The sequence below is a fragment of the Tubulanus polymorphus genome, chromosome 7 (genome assembly GCF_964204645.1).
Source record: "Tubulanus polymorphus chromosome 7, tnTubPoly1.2, whole genome shotgun sequence".
NCBI lineage: Eukaryota > Metazoa > Nemertea > Palaeonemertea > Tubulaniformes > Tubulanidae > Tubulanus > Tubulanus polymorphus.
The window spans coordinates 19,260,347-19,275,293 of NC_134031.1; the positions used below are offsets into that span (position 1 = coordinate 19,260,347).

At 38.8% G+C, this 14,947-nt stretch overlaps 1 protein-coding gene across 2 annotated transcripts; it reads right to left on the reverse strand.

Annotated features, from left to right (window-relative positions):
- Positions 1 to 3,035: 3,035 nt before the first annotated feature.
- LOC141909019 (uncharacterized) lies at positions 3,036 to 14,220 on the reverse strand. Of its 2 annotated transcripts, none has more exons than XR_012619662.1 (3): positions 14,042 to 14,220; positions 7,117 to 7,277; positions 3,036 to 5,539 (listed from the first exon to the last, which is right to left on the reverse strand). XR_012619662.1 is itself a non-coding variant. In XM_074799346.1 (3 exons), exons 2-3 carry the CDS (start codon positions 7,268 to 7,270, stop codon positions 4,752 to 4,754), a joined length of 471 nt encoding a protein of 156 aa, XP_074655447.1. In that variant the 5' UTR covers positions 7,271 to 7,277; positions 14,042 to 14,220; the 3' UTR covers positions 3,036 to 4,751. The 2 variants fall into 2 exon arrangements, 1 of the variants encoding a protein (XP_074655447.1); XM_074799346.1 differs by having other exon boundaries at positions 3,036 to 5,068.
- Between the last annotated feature and the right edge of the window lie 727 nt (positions 14,221 to 14,947).

Below are 14,947 nucleotides of genomic sequence, written 5' to 3' on the forward strand. Positions count from 1 at the left end.
CAACCAGAAGAATTAAGTGTATTGACAATTGATATAATGATGATAATGATAACGATGATGATGATGAAGATGATGATGACCACTCTCCACAGTGTTTCAGAGATGGTCACGTAACACATCATATCCCGTAGCGGGAAGATGTTGTTTAAAGTTTTCACACCGGACATGAAAATTGAAAGGCAGGCTGTTTCATGAAATTGGAGCAGCTGAGACAAAAGATGTTTTACCATAGAATACTGTATCAACAGACAGAATAACTTGATTTGAAGATCTGAGACATCGACTAGATTTATTGATAGAAAGACAACAGTTCTTTAAAGGCCAGAAAACTGAGGGAAAAAGGCCATTTTATCGTTCGACTTTTTGTTATCAAATCTATGGCAAATTTTCCGTTTCGTCACGGATCGATTCAGTATCCTCGACGCGTAACAGTTGCTCATCAGAGCCGTCGTCGTTTTTTAGAAGTTGTTGAATATCATCGGTTGTCTGTAAGTGTGGAACATGTTTATGGATATGGTGGTGTGATCTATCTGTGTTTAATTGACAGTCGTCGATGATAGCTGATATTTACTGAGTCAATATTTATATACCAGGGTGACTTCCATTCATAAACACTGACATATCGAGTATATCTCAATTTTACTTCCTTTAGAGACGATACCGGAGTAAAATGTCATCCGTCTACGAGATATGAACATGAGCCTTGAAATCGAAGCTCATTTTGATTCTTTAGCCAATCTAACAGCTTAGGATCAGCCTCAGTTAATTCTGTCGCCAATCTTACAACCTTAGACTATAAGCATTCGTCCTCTTATGGTTCCATAGCCCATTAAGACTAAAATACTAGTCTGGAGGCCTCGAGCTATATTTGGCTATAACCGGTCTATGAGTTAACAAAGATCGGTTATACAAGTAAGATTAGCTATAAGACGGTCGTGTTTTTTAAAACTCTTGCGGAGGATGATTCTCAAATCTTAAGCTTCAAATCAATGATTAGGGATCTTGAGTTCTCAGACCAAAATGGATAACGTGTTTGTGTAAACCTGTATTTATTGAATTAAGTTTTTAAAAACAACGTTGATGAGAAATGCTGAACTTCGTCGTCACACAACATGCTGGCGGGCGACAATACTGCCGTAATAATAGAAACGATAACAAAGAACAAATACACGCTATATCTATACTTAATAATATACTGCAATTGTATGGAAATCAAATATCTTTTACTGTTACGTTTTGTGGGTTACCTAAATCGAATAATCTGGGCCAGCTACCTGACACTAGGTAGGCCTACATACAGAAGTCGGCGCACCTTTATTGGGTGATGTTGATCTCGCGTTTCGTCCTTGATATACTGACACACAATCTTCCGCCGTCGAACTGCACTTTTTATGCTATGTTTATTTGTTGTTCTTTTCATTGTTGTTTTTTCCAATGCTAAGGTTTACTTGAAGGCGTCGGTAGTCTCAGGATCGAGGTCTTGTTAATGGCAACTAAATCCTAACGATCCAAATGTCATAAAAGCGTTGAGTTCCGGAGGCGGATCAAGACGGAAGCACAAGGGGCACGTGCTCCCGTCACAATTTTCCCGTGCCCTTTGGAAAATACAATGGTAATTTATTCATTATATATTTCCACCCACAATTAATAAGACAGCGGCGCATGATTTAGCTTATATTCTCTTTAATGTCCCTCAAGTCCCTAGAAATTGGGTGAAATGCACTGTCTGAAATATGACTGATATATCAATCCTCTGTATCACCTATCGTGGCCGCATGCTGGATACTTATCTCCCCTTTTATGAGTATATATGCCCTTTCTACTTGCTCCTAGATCCGCCAATGCGTTCATTCGAAAAACAATGGAGCCAAAATGTCGAAATTCTTAGTCATAATACTCCAGTCATAATACTTCAGTACAAATATTTGGCCCTTTACTTCGGAATGGTATCAGTGACAATCTAAAAGATTAGTGTCAATTCAAAATTATTTTTGAGGAATTATAGAAAACAACTTTTACTTATCGAATCGTTATATCATAATATGTATCCTCTTATCAAACTTTAATACAAAATTTTGAAACACTATACGTATTACGTTAAAAGTGTGCATTTTGTGTGTTTGGCCCCACCCGGTATAATCTACTGTGTTTCATATTCTACATTTTGTACACTAAAATAAAGCATTCGCTCATTAACGAGCAATGAATATATTTTTTTTTCATTATCACCGATTTGCCAGATTGTGAAACTTTTTATCGAGTTTATTACCTGTCCCACCGTATTATGTGGACTGATTCCGATTTAGGACAAACCTATTACGTAGACATTTAGTTCGAAAGTGTAAACATATCTAGATCAGATAAAAAAAAGTTTGATTAAAATCCACCGAAGAGATCTTATTTTCATACGCGGCGATATTTCTTGCCAATTAATCTGGATTAAAGACCGAATCCCAGAATCCACCGAGATAAACAAATCGCACCCACTTCCGATCCGTTATCTGTTTCGTTTCTATTCTAATTGTAGCGTGAGATTGGAAGGATTCCAAAACTGTCGTTTTCAACGTTGAAATGCTCAACATATCTGAGAGTATCGGTCGCGATAGATCACAAATAGTCGTAGATTTCGGGTCGCAATCAGTTCATCTGAGCAGTAAACAGTTAAAATGGCCAATTATCTGTTTTAGTCTTTCTGATGTTGACGACGTAAACAACACAATTATATCTTAATCGTAATCACTGTCAGGGTTCAGAAGTGTCATTTTCCTGATTTATCGTGTCCCTTTGACTTTTCATCCTTGAAAATGTTTTGATTCCATTGTGTAAAGACGAACAATTGATAGATCGTGCTCCCAGTGTCTGTAAAATTCGAATCGAGTCGTTGGTTTTCGTCTTTGCTAATGACTGCTCTGATGGGGTTCGAACCAACAGGACATGCATATATTCGCCGCCTCGAAATGACCTTGACCTATTGGCAACCATGATAGAACTAGAATACACTCGAAGAAAATTCGAAAATTTATAAATTAACAGCATTTATTCGTACGAATGAAGGAATACATTCCATAACACTTTTCGTTCTACAAACATCACCTCGCAAATAAACACAGCCGCTATGGCAGCATTTACTGCGTGTGCCGGATTGTGTGCACACGATTACCACTTATCGCACACGTACGTTATCAGATATATCACTATTTCCAACTGGTCTCAATCAAGAAAACTAATTTGTGCGTTACAAAATACTACTTAAAAACTGCATGATGATACATTCATAAATGGCGCCTTTCTTTCTATACATTTTTTCATAGATTTACACGTTTTCTACTACAAATCATACGCGCTCATATTCTACTCGCTGATATACACAAAATTCGACGATGTTCCGCACGTTATTACCATTGAAATGAGCACACAAAAAGATGCGCCACATCATTCATTTCTTTTTACATTCAGATGACGCAATAGTTACATATATAGGTGTTAAAAATTCTAAACTAACGCTACCAACATTAAAATGGTATGTTTTGTGTTACAGTAGTATATACGAAACCTAACCCTTAATTCAGATGAATACAATTCGTACAAACAGAATTTTAACAATCGTAAGTACAAACAATACAAATATTCCTTCATTCGATCACTCACATACTCGTGTAAGTTTTTTGAGTGTTTTTCCGCCGCTCAAAGAAAATGGTCGACAACGTCGCCAAATTTCAACGTAAGTCATGTTTGTCTAGTCGTTGTTACAGGTATTTTTGGCGACTTTCCTTCCAGCGGTACACAAGGCTAGCTTTGTTCGAATGACAACAAAACAACGACGTAACCTCATTCCTTGTTAAGCTAGTTATCAGAAATGCCCTTCTTTGTTTTAACGCCGAGAAAGTAAAATTCTTGGTATTTTGTTGGATAATGCCCAAAGTTGATAGCAGAATTTCGAGTCTTGTCACGACGGGCTGAGTTCGACTTGGAGACAGATATTGGGGCGAATTTCAGCCGACTGATCCTATCCTTTCGCGACAACCACGGTATATGGAATAGGCATATATGATAGTCGCAGGGGCTGCGGGTGTCGTATAGAGACGATCTTAAGCCCGTCACTGAAAGACTAAATATTCTGCTCATACCAAACTCACATACGCACACACGCATTCATACACCAGACGAGAAGGGGGAGGGGGCAATCACAGACAAAATAAGTTATAGGTCAGAGAGAGAGAGAGAGAGAGAGACAGATCTTAAAACAAGTGATAAAACAATGAATTCCCATCATAAATAACAACATATATCTCCGCACAACAATAGTTATATAATAATGCCCAGCGCATAGCACGTCAAGAAAACCTGATATTTTAGACAAATTTACGATTTTTTTTTACAACACGCGGACTGGCAGCAATGTATGACATAACTGCAAGTTCGTTGAGTATTAAATGACGGGAGCAGAGTTAACCACAAGTTACAAAGACAAATATCCAGATCTTGGCAGTTTCATTTTCAACTTTAATCGAAGGTTCTTTCACGAGTAGTGGTCGGCGTTTATTTATTTATTTCTTTTTTTGAAACCCGAATTGCAGAGACGCCGGAAACCCGTTGTCGAGTTCCAGGCATCATAATAAATGCTTTCTGTGATAATTTGGGTTTCGAAACCAAACGACGAGCGCACGACGACTACTCGCGCAAAACATTTGAGAAAAAGTTTTCCGATTTTTTTTCTTTCAGTATTTTCGTTTTTTTTTTGTTGAAAATATCTAGACGCGGGAGATAGTCGGTCTGTATTTGCTGCCAGGGCGTCGTCTGGGCTTGTTGACTCCGTTCCTGCAGTAACGTGGATACAGTTCGCATAATCGCCTATAACTGACTGTGATGTACGGTGACCTTTTCGTCCGGATCGGTGCCGCCTCCGGTGTTAGTTCGGGCGATCGTTTGGCTCGGGCGTGAGTGAGTTCCGGCATGAACTCGGGGAATAATTCGGGCATATCTCTAGCTTCTAGGTCGTTGCTGTTCGCGCTGCGTTCCGGTTGCATGATACTTCGTAATACTCTGAGAAATAGTTCTGGTTCTGCGTCTACAAGAAGGATAACGAGGCGTTTTATGTACGTGTTAAGTTAGATTCTCGATAAAGCGCCTTTTATCCTCCATTGTACTCCGCCATGTCACTTTCTCACTACTTTGTTTCTAAAACACACTTATACAAAACACTCGCCAAAAAACTATGCATGAATACATAATGCTATATTTACAAATCGCAACAGTTCCAACCAAAAGCGTCAACACACGTATGATATGTGTATCACGTGACACGCATTGCGCCGATCAGAGCGACCGTCTGAAGTCTAAATGTCACGTGACCGGCCGCTAGCCGCTCAACTGCGCCTGCGTCGAAAGCGATGCATGCGACGGCTCCAGCGCCTGCCGCAGCGGTACGGGTAACGCCGGCAAATACGTAAACGACGGAAACTATGACTGATGAAGAAACGTTTTACTCGTGGTGCACGATTCAAGTATGGGAGCCGTATTTCGGCCGCGTTTCCGAAATCTAAAATGTTAAAATTTTTTCCGATTGAGAAAATTTCAAATGTCGAATATACGCGATGAATTAGTTTCTAAAAACGAAAGTAATTTTTGTTAAGTACGAGTTAAGTATTTTTTTTTAGAAGGAGAGCTGAATGATAATAGAAGTGAAAGTCGGAAAGTTGAATGCTGATAATGAGACATAAATATGAAGAAAAGCAAAAAGCGAATTCACCACGATGGGTTTCATTCAAAAAGCGTCACCAGAGCGTTCAAGCATTTGCCATACCGGGTTACGTTGCGCGGCCACCTAAAATCGCGTTAATTATAGCGAAGGACTTTCCCAAAACCTCCGGCGCAGTTAAGTACACAGACATAGTGGTTAACAAGTATAAAAACACACATATGATATAAACAGTTTATTTTCTGACAGTTTCGGGTTTTATCTAAACCCCTTAAATGAAACTTAAATGTAGTTTCTCTGATGATGAGGTTTAGAGTTTAGATGAACCGTCAGAAAATGAACTTTTCGTATCAACGACGGGTTTTTACTTATTAAATCTAGATCTTTGAACAATATGAGTTTATCAGTCCAAGCAGTCGAGCAGCTGTAGTTGTTAATATATCTATAAACATATACATAGAAAGTGCTAAATAGTTTTTTTGACATGGCGGTTATTTATGATCGTTAAATAGTACGATCGATGGAGGAAGAAGCGCGTTTACTGGTTAACCCTTTAACCACCTGAAACTCAACGTTAACAGATACATATTCACAGACGTCACTTGTATCATTCATATGCGTCATATTGACCGTCAACCGTGACGTTTTACTCCAGTAAGCCGTTTGGCGGACATTATGACGACCCGTGAAGTCACGTGAATATGAACTGTAGAAACAATAATGTAATAGTAAGTTACAGATGATACGCTTCCGGAAAAGATGGGCCGATTCTGTGAATATTTCTCTATATACATGACGAATTCAAATTACCATTAGCTAGATAGAATCACAGATGTTTTGTTGAAAATGGGTTGAGAATTGGTTATTTCAGGGAGGCTGGGAAAGGCAGCCATGTTTACCGGAAGTGACTATTATTAAAAGCATATACATAAGTAACAATTCATAAATCATTTATAGAATAAAATGTTAGTGTTGACAGCTTAACATTGTGAGCTCCAGGGGTAGTCGCGCAGTCATGGCTTAGACTTAAGACTAGTCTAAGTAAGACCTTCTTAGCAGTCTACGATTTAAAAAACTTATCTTGGAGTCATGACTGTGACTGGGCGCATATGTGGTTTGAATCCCCTCTTACCGAGAATAAACAGCGAGCAGTTAGCGGCCAGACTAATCGCATTTCGAGGTTGGAGTTGACGATCGAAATGCGATATAATAACGGGCGTTAAATTGTTAACCTGGGTAAGTCATAGTTCAGCTCGTTAATTGATAACATCGACGATAGTAAGGTGTTGTTGACCCATCTCATCACGGTCAACAACAAAACCAAATCAGCACACGTCACATGTACCCACCACCACCACCACCACCACCACCACCACCACCACCACCACCATCACAAACTCGCGGTTATTCATATTTACCGAGATTGTTGTTTTCGCCGGCTTGAAAATCAACTTCGGATCCGCCTTCGAGTTCAGGCATTCTGCGCTTGCGTGTCGGTTTGGCTACCGAGAGAGCGACCTCTAGTGTCAAGATTGAAATGCAGATGAGCGCGAATATTTTTGTTGCAGTCATTTTCGATCTAAAAAAAATATGAAAAGTTCCAAAATTCGGTTATCAAAATTCTCAATTCTAGTAGAAGGCACCGTTTCATGGATAATCTAAACTTTTATTTAGTCATGATAATGCAATACTGCTTTTGTAAAGTCGTTCAGTGGAAAAGATCCCTGTTTTTCTTTTGGATTGATCCCCTGCGATAAAAAAAAAAACTATAACCAAGACCGGGGTTTTCTATTTCTTTTCTAATCAACGCTGGGAGCTGAGCATTTGTTTAATAATCATCTTCATAATGGTTCTAATTAGCAAAACCGGCCACACACGACCACCGAGGGGGGCTGCCGAACATCAAACAAAACTTGGCATCGATTTTCGCGGTCGATACGGTGCGCAGACGATACAGACACCGGATCGGTAAAAAATAAACCGGTTAGTTTAATAATCAACAGGTGTGAAAACGTTCTAATGGATCAATCCTACATTTTACTGTTACACTGATTGATCTGTTACGAGGGCAAAAACCACCGCACCGTCGAGAAAAAAAGACGCGCCGACTTCGATAGTCTGGTCGTAATACGTCCAAGGTACGTCTGCAAACTTTACGTCTCGCCGGTAGGATAAATGTGTTTACTTAAAATGACGCAAATGAGGTGTAGATTTCAGCAAGGTAAAAATGTTAACATTCAGAAAAAACGTAAAAATGGTCATTCGGTGCATCGTAAAGAATTTAAACTTCACCCCCGCAACTTATATAAACGAACAATTTACAAGTCAGCTAATTTCTTTTGCGGCCGGGATATGAAGCAAGGTGAAAAATGAAAATCTATGTTTTTCTGCTGTTTAAAATAATAAGCTATTTATCTTTAGTCGGGGAAAAAAGATCATCGTAAAAATCCTATGGATATAGATATTTTGCATATGATCGGAAAATATAGTAAACGAAGCTCTAAAAGGAAAAGAAAAACTTACTTGTAAAAAACTGCCTCGCGTCCAATAATCACAATGAATAAATACAGTTTATAAATATACCTATATGCACCGTAATAAGTTATAAATTAAATGCTTTGTCTCTAAGACTGGACGAGGTTAGTTACAACACCTCGCTTAACATATAGCAACTCAATACGAATTACTAAACACATTTATATACACAAGGCTGGCTAATTCGGAGGATCCAAAAAATCCAAAATTTTCGGAAATTTTCGTGAATTTTTGTTTCGAGTCGTAAGAACTGCCCACAGCGACAACGCGTGCCTTCAACACGAATCCACACTCCACACAAAGGCAACCCTGTTTTATATTCGAAAATGGGAATAGGATCAAAGTCAGATCTGAGATAATAAGCTGTAAACAAGCTTCGCCGAAACTTGATTGGCAGACGAAAGTCGTCCCTGGAACTCTCCCCGATTTCTCGAGGCCACGGTGTTCGATATAGTCCCGCTCGCGAGCTGCCTGTAATGGTCGAGTAGGGGGTCCGACGGGGATGCGCTACTGACCCACTGCACTAAAAATCCCCTCCCCTTAAAACAAAGAACATCGGTGAACTCAATGATAATCGAAGATAGAATAACAGAACCCTATAACAGGAGTTCGGGGAATGAAGCCAATTTCAGAAACAAGCCATTAAACAATTAGTTCATTCTGAATTTCGTAAGATATCAATCTACATTTAGAATCTAAACGAGGGTCAATTGGTGCAGACGGGTCTTGTTGCAAAAAGCACATATTTTCTCACCGATCACAATTTCATCGTTTTAGTTTAAAAGATTTGGAAATATTGAAGAAAGAATAGATTTTTCAAAACTCCAGAATCAAACGAACACCTCGAATGTGGAACCACGCGGTGCGTACAGTTTATCTAAGTTCTGATGACCTAATAAGCCACAATAGAGATGCTTCTTTCATTCGGAGATGAAAAAAATCTATTTTACTTTTAAAAGATGATGTTGCCAGCAATTTCACGCTCCATCAAACCAGTCGATACTATTTCAAGTTCGCCGACGCGATGGCTGCTCAGTGATAAATCGATTAGCACCGGGGTAATGGAAGGTAATTCGATCGGCCTGGGTGGTAAGCACCCGGTTTAGACTCGCAGGTATTCTCGGGTATAACGTTACGCAATATTGTTTTACATAACTCATCGGTATTTTAGCCTAGTTCTAATTAACAACCACCCGTAGTAAACACCGACGCTAGTTAAACCAACACCGGAACGTGTTTTGGTTTGTTCTTTTTTTTTATTTAGAAGTCTAGAAGTCTACATCGTGCAGTCTACCGCAGCCGAGTGAGACTAGGTTTATCGCTGTATAATCGCTCCTCTAATTGCGAGTTATAACCCATTTGTGGCACTAGAGTTTATTGACTGCACTTTTTAAATTTGAACTCTCATGTTTTGTCTTCGGGTGCGAATTTATTGCTGTTATAAAAATAATAATCAAGTAACGATAACTTTATTTTTGTCTTGAGTCATAAGATAATTGTACAAACAAAAGTCTAAAGCAACTACACGTATGATATTCATGTTGCAATTTCATCGAAAAAAAAATGTCCACAAAACCACTTTTCTTGTAAATAAAACCATCTAGATCTCCAGTAAATATTAGCCGTTACGATATTCTTAGATTTGAAAATATTTCAAGAAAAAGAGGCACAACAAGACAAAAGACAAAGTTCCTAAGGTCTGGGTTAAAACTTGACTCAAAGATCAAATCATCGATAATATGACTTTGATTTGATCCGAATTTGATCTGATTGGCTGCACGATAGCATTTTTTTTCATTTTTCAATTACCGCAGACAAATTTCAACAAGAAAATCACTGACTGAATGGACTGTGGCTTCCTTAGACTGCTCTATATATTCAAATACTTGTCATTAATCTTAGTAAACTGAATGAGGACTGATAAACCAACCGCATTATGTTAGATATGCGGCGGTGCGGAGACCCTGGGATCAGCTGATCAGGCCGCTACCGCCTGTGCGCTGTACGTGCCTGGTCCCGTATTTCAACGACGAATGAATGAATGAATAAAATTATGAATGAAACGGTCGATGCGTCTGCTACTCCTCGTTTTTAATGATTGATTAAGACCGTTTCCGATACTCTGTATAAAACACAAACGGCGCCAAAACATTTCGACGAAAAGTTCATAGACGCTGACAATGGCAGACGATTAGGTTGTACCCGATGATTCCGAGGATCATTCAGTTCTCTTTTTTCGGAGATTGTCTCTCAGCCCACTCCCGAACTTTGCGGTTTTACCAACGTTTATTGTAACCGATTTTTCACAAAGGTTGTGTCATCGTTTGTTTGCCTTGCCAAAATATGAAAGAAGTGAAGTCCTTAAAAAACCACACTAGTATTATATATTCGAAACAAAGATATGTATTCATTTCTATAGATAATAGATTGACCGGCAGGGGGTTGGGTACCGGTGCAGTAAAGTTACACAAAATATATATATTTCCAGGGGCGTAGGTATCGCTTTAGGCCGGTACTACACTTTCTTTGCCAAGTTATCATTTACAAAACGAATGACATTTATCCATAGAATTTCTGGAGTTTAAGAGTTTGATTTTCTATTGATTATTCAATAGATAAGGAATATTTCAAATACGAGTAAAAATCAAATGCGTAATAGTGAAATTAATCGACTGATAATTATCAGACCGTAAAAATTGAACTGAATATTCGTTTTATTCGTGAAGAATCAATTGACGATTTATTCTTTCAGTTTCTTTGAAGAAAAAAAGAAGTCTGCACGCGCGTCTTAACAAAGTACTTCATATACACAGAACGTGTAATGTTACGCGTAAAAAATCATTCGTTCAATTAATTTTCCTTCTATTTTGCTGAAACTCTGCCAAAAATGTGTATGTACGTATTACAATCGTTGATAATGATAAATGTATAATGAATGAAAAGGTTTAAACATATATATAGGTTTTTTGTTCAAGTCTCGTGGCCCATTCTTTTGAACGGGAGTGTCTTCTCCCGATTGTCGTCAATGACAAACGGTTTTGATTTTCTATTCTGGAACCTGTCTTCGGTCTGCTAGCAAATTATTTGATCTGCAAATAATAGGTTTGCCTTGTCGTATTGTAGTATTTAGTATTGTCTGGCTAGTCGGACGAACCTGGGCAACTTTTTATGTACAAATATACACATATACCCGAGCGATTATTGAAGAAAACGAGCTTGAAAGGCGATCTAGGTGTATTCTAGTTTGATTTGATATTGTTTAGTCGGTTGTTTTTTTGGCACAAGACCCAGTACTCACAGCGGGATGTCGGCGGCGTGCGCGGTTCGTCTGCTTTGAAATCGTGTCAATTGACGAAACTTCTCCTCGTTACAACAAAGGTACAAAGCGCACACAAAAACGAATGCAATACGTGCCCACCATTTCCGGGTAGGTTGAATAAGAATTGCCAAATTTCGTCATCGAAAACGCGAATGTGAACAAGTTTTTTTTTAATGAAGTCCGCGGAATACAAGGCCAAACCTCCTGCTCCCTCCAACACCATTCATTGTGCACCGGACGGTTTTCCTCGTATCCGGATCCACACGGACACGCATTCTTGATCGCTGAATGTTAAGGTCATGTAATTGGACGATCGGTCTAGTTAAAGCGGGATTTAGAGTGCTGATAATTTGGGTCGAGATATCAACGATGTAAGAAGGCCTTTGATTCCAATTGTTTCACGCGACACGGTCGTTTTCAAACAGAAAGCGTGCCGCCGATATTATGTGGAAATTCACGATAACCCGACACTTAAACCTTTCTCAGACATAAGAATCGAATTACTTCCGTTCTCGAAAACATTAAATAACAATTACTGCCGGGGTATCTAAGTATTTCGAGTTATCTAATGTTTTTTCTACGAATTGGAGACTGTGATTTAGAAAAACATTAGAACAAAATGTCATCGTCATAAAAATGACTGGTGAACGTTATGCAATAGACAAGGTTAAAGTTGAAGTTGTGATGTGAAGCCTTTTTAACATTTTTCATTTTGAATTTGATCACGTGTATCAAGAAGAATGGACAAAACCTTGGACGAACGAATTTGTTTCCTTTTCTAGAATGCTAACAACTATAGGCATCTTCTTTGATTCAACAGCCGCATTTGAACATCTTATTGACTGGTGAAGAGCTAATGGTCCTAACTAGACGACTGGCTTTGAGCAACGCGTTCAGTTATTTGTATAATACAACGAGGAACATCGTTTCCAAAAGAGATCATGAATCAAACACGATTCTCAGTGGTCAATTCATAGCCGGGTTTCACTGACGACAAAAGATCATATTCTCCAATACGTCGTGTGTGTTCGATACAATATTACTACGACGTTTTTAAGACATTATGAATGAAGGCCAATGCGCGCCCCTTAAAATACGGCTCTCAAAATGCATGAATGGCAACAGAAATGATGTCAAGAGACAACAAAACGTCCAAAAACCTATTCACTATCGGGTACCCGATCGTCGTTTTCGTCTAGTCGATTCTTGAAAAAAATGAATTATGAAAAAAAACGCGGTAGTGTTAGAATTACGAGTGCATATTGAAAAAGCTTGTCGAACAAATTTGCAAACATCGTTATATCGCTTACGACCGCACATCACTGGTTTTTTCGAAGTTGTTTTAAGGGACTGTTCTTAGCGCGCGAAGGCTCGGGTGAAATTAGGTTAAGGAGTCTGAGCTGTGAGAACTACTTGTTATTGTCCACTCTTGAATAATGATCATCCGCACTTCGCGAAAGCACTGAACACACCTCGTTTCGATAATATGAATTTTCAAAAAAAGATAAGTACCGTTCGTACTTGTATCATGACGTCAAACATTTCGAGTATTCGAGTTTCAAGTTTTGAATAATTAGTCATTTTTGCGTCATAACCACTTCGAAGCGATTATAGACGTTATATCTACACGTTCGTACACAGAAACAATGAATTTGCACTCCACACGTTGCCGAATGTTAAATCTGACCAAAGGTTGACCACGATAATATCAAACGAATGATAAATTTACTGGAAATGTCTGAACAATTATATTGGCCACGAGTTTAGAAGATAAGACCATCGACTTTCTGTGTTAGCTATAGTGTAAATGCATTGAAAAGCTACACAAGAAAAACTTGAAACGATAAAATCTAAAACCTTTCTTCACTTAGAGATAGGTTTAACAAATCTAAATCTTAGTCTCGCGTCTTTCAGACAAATTACTTAGATTGTTTAGTATTATGCTGTGTGCCCCGTATCGAGAATTTGTCAGGCCTAAACAATTTTCTTTGCAAAAATAGACACAAATTCGCTTGTATCTTAAGTACTCTCAACTCTCGGCAAAATCATGCGAGAGATTTTCGCAATTATTTCTGTTAACGTATAAATGAATGAACAGCAAAAACTTGGCACCAGCCGCGGAGGTAGGTTTGCAGCGAACTAGACGATCTCGAAAACCGCTACAGATACGCGAAACCGTGTTTACACCCAGTGGAACAGACTTGTTAAAATAAATACACCCTGATTCAGGAATCAGTATCAATCACAAATAGAAATCGGAAAATGAACAACTTCTTTTTTGCATTTGAGTGAAAAAATTAGCACCGGAATGAAAATACAATTTGTGTGTACATTATGATAAAAATGTAATTGAGAAATTATCTGATATATCATATTTGACCCGAAAATTACAAGCGATAACCTTTCGTTCGACATTTAGAACAGCTAGCTAACCGTGCAGAGAAATTCAGAAAATTAGAAGAGAAATAGCTTTAAAAAAATCTTCCTACCTTTTTGCTGCTTGGTAAGTCCACTTGGTTTATAGTTGGGGAGCTGTGTAGGTTGGTAGCTCTTTGCAGCGTGAGGTGTCAGCCCTGAAGGGACGTCCATACTATCCGAGCTGCTTTTATACGTATACGATAGCCCACCTGATAGCGCATATCCTAGAAATGGGCCGACCTGAACTCTGATTGGCGTCTTTCGTTTGCGTTCGAGAGTCGGAGTGAATGAGTTACGTGTGTGTATACACCCGACTTCACGAACGTGTTTTGAACTTTAGCCGTTTTTGCAAAACGTGAATGACAGTGTGTGAACGTCGCCTGTATGTAGCGAGGTTATTGGTTGCGCCGGTGGGTGTGTTCGACTTATGGTCACCTACATCGACGATATTCAACGATAGCCGTTCATTTAAGAATTCAAAATTCAGTAGAAAACGGTCAGTAAATCAAGCCGATTATTTTCTCGAATTGAAACTATGTTCCGCGTTACCACCAGGGATGTATTTAAGCATCAAAATCAGTCGGGGATGTTCTCGGACGCAGAGTTGGCAGCCAGTGCGCTTTCAAGCCGTTCTCAGCGGAAATGTGCAATGAAAACTGCTCACTTTTTAAAACATCCCCCACCAAAAAGCTATGTTTCAGATGTTCCTTTCGGCATATCTTTCTTGTAAAATAGTTCTTTCATCTTTAGTCAATAGCTTCGTATTTCACCTCTTCATACGTATAAGTATTTCTGTAAGTTTTGGTTTTTTTTGTATCCGAGCCATAATTTGACAAGTCCTACGTCAAACACCCCTAAACCCTGGTCTCATTTATATATGACTTACACTGTATGACGTAGTTGTTAGTCAGATATGACTTTGGAACCATGAGAATCAATTGAAAATGAGATAATACCGATTCCACAAAGTAAAATAT

Excerpts from the sequence above, each read along its gene's own strand:
- LOC141909019 (XM_074799346.1), bottom strand. The coding sequence starts at position 7,270 with ATGACTGCAACAAAAATATTCGCGCTCATCTGCATTTCAATCTTGACA. Across the intron at positions 5,069-7,116 it reads CGGCGAAAACAACAATCTCG|ACGCAGAACCAGAACTATTT; the intron begins GTAAATATGAAT and ends TCCTTCTTGTAG.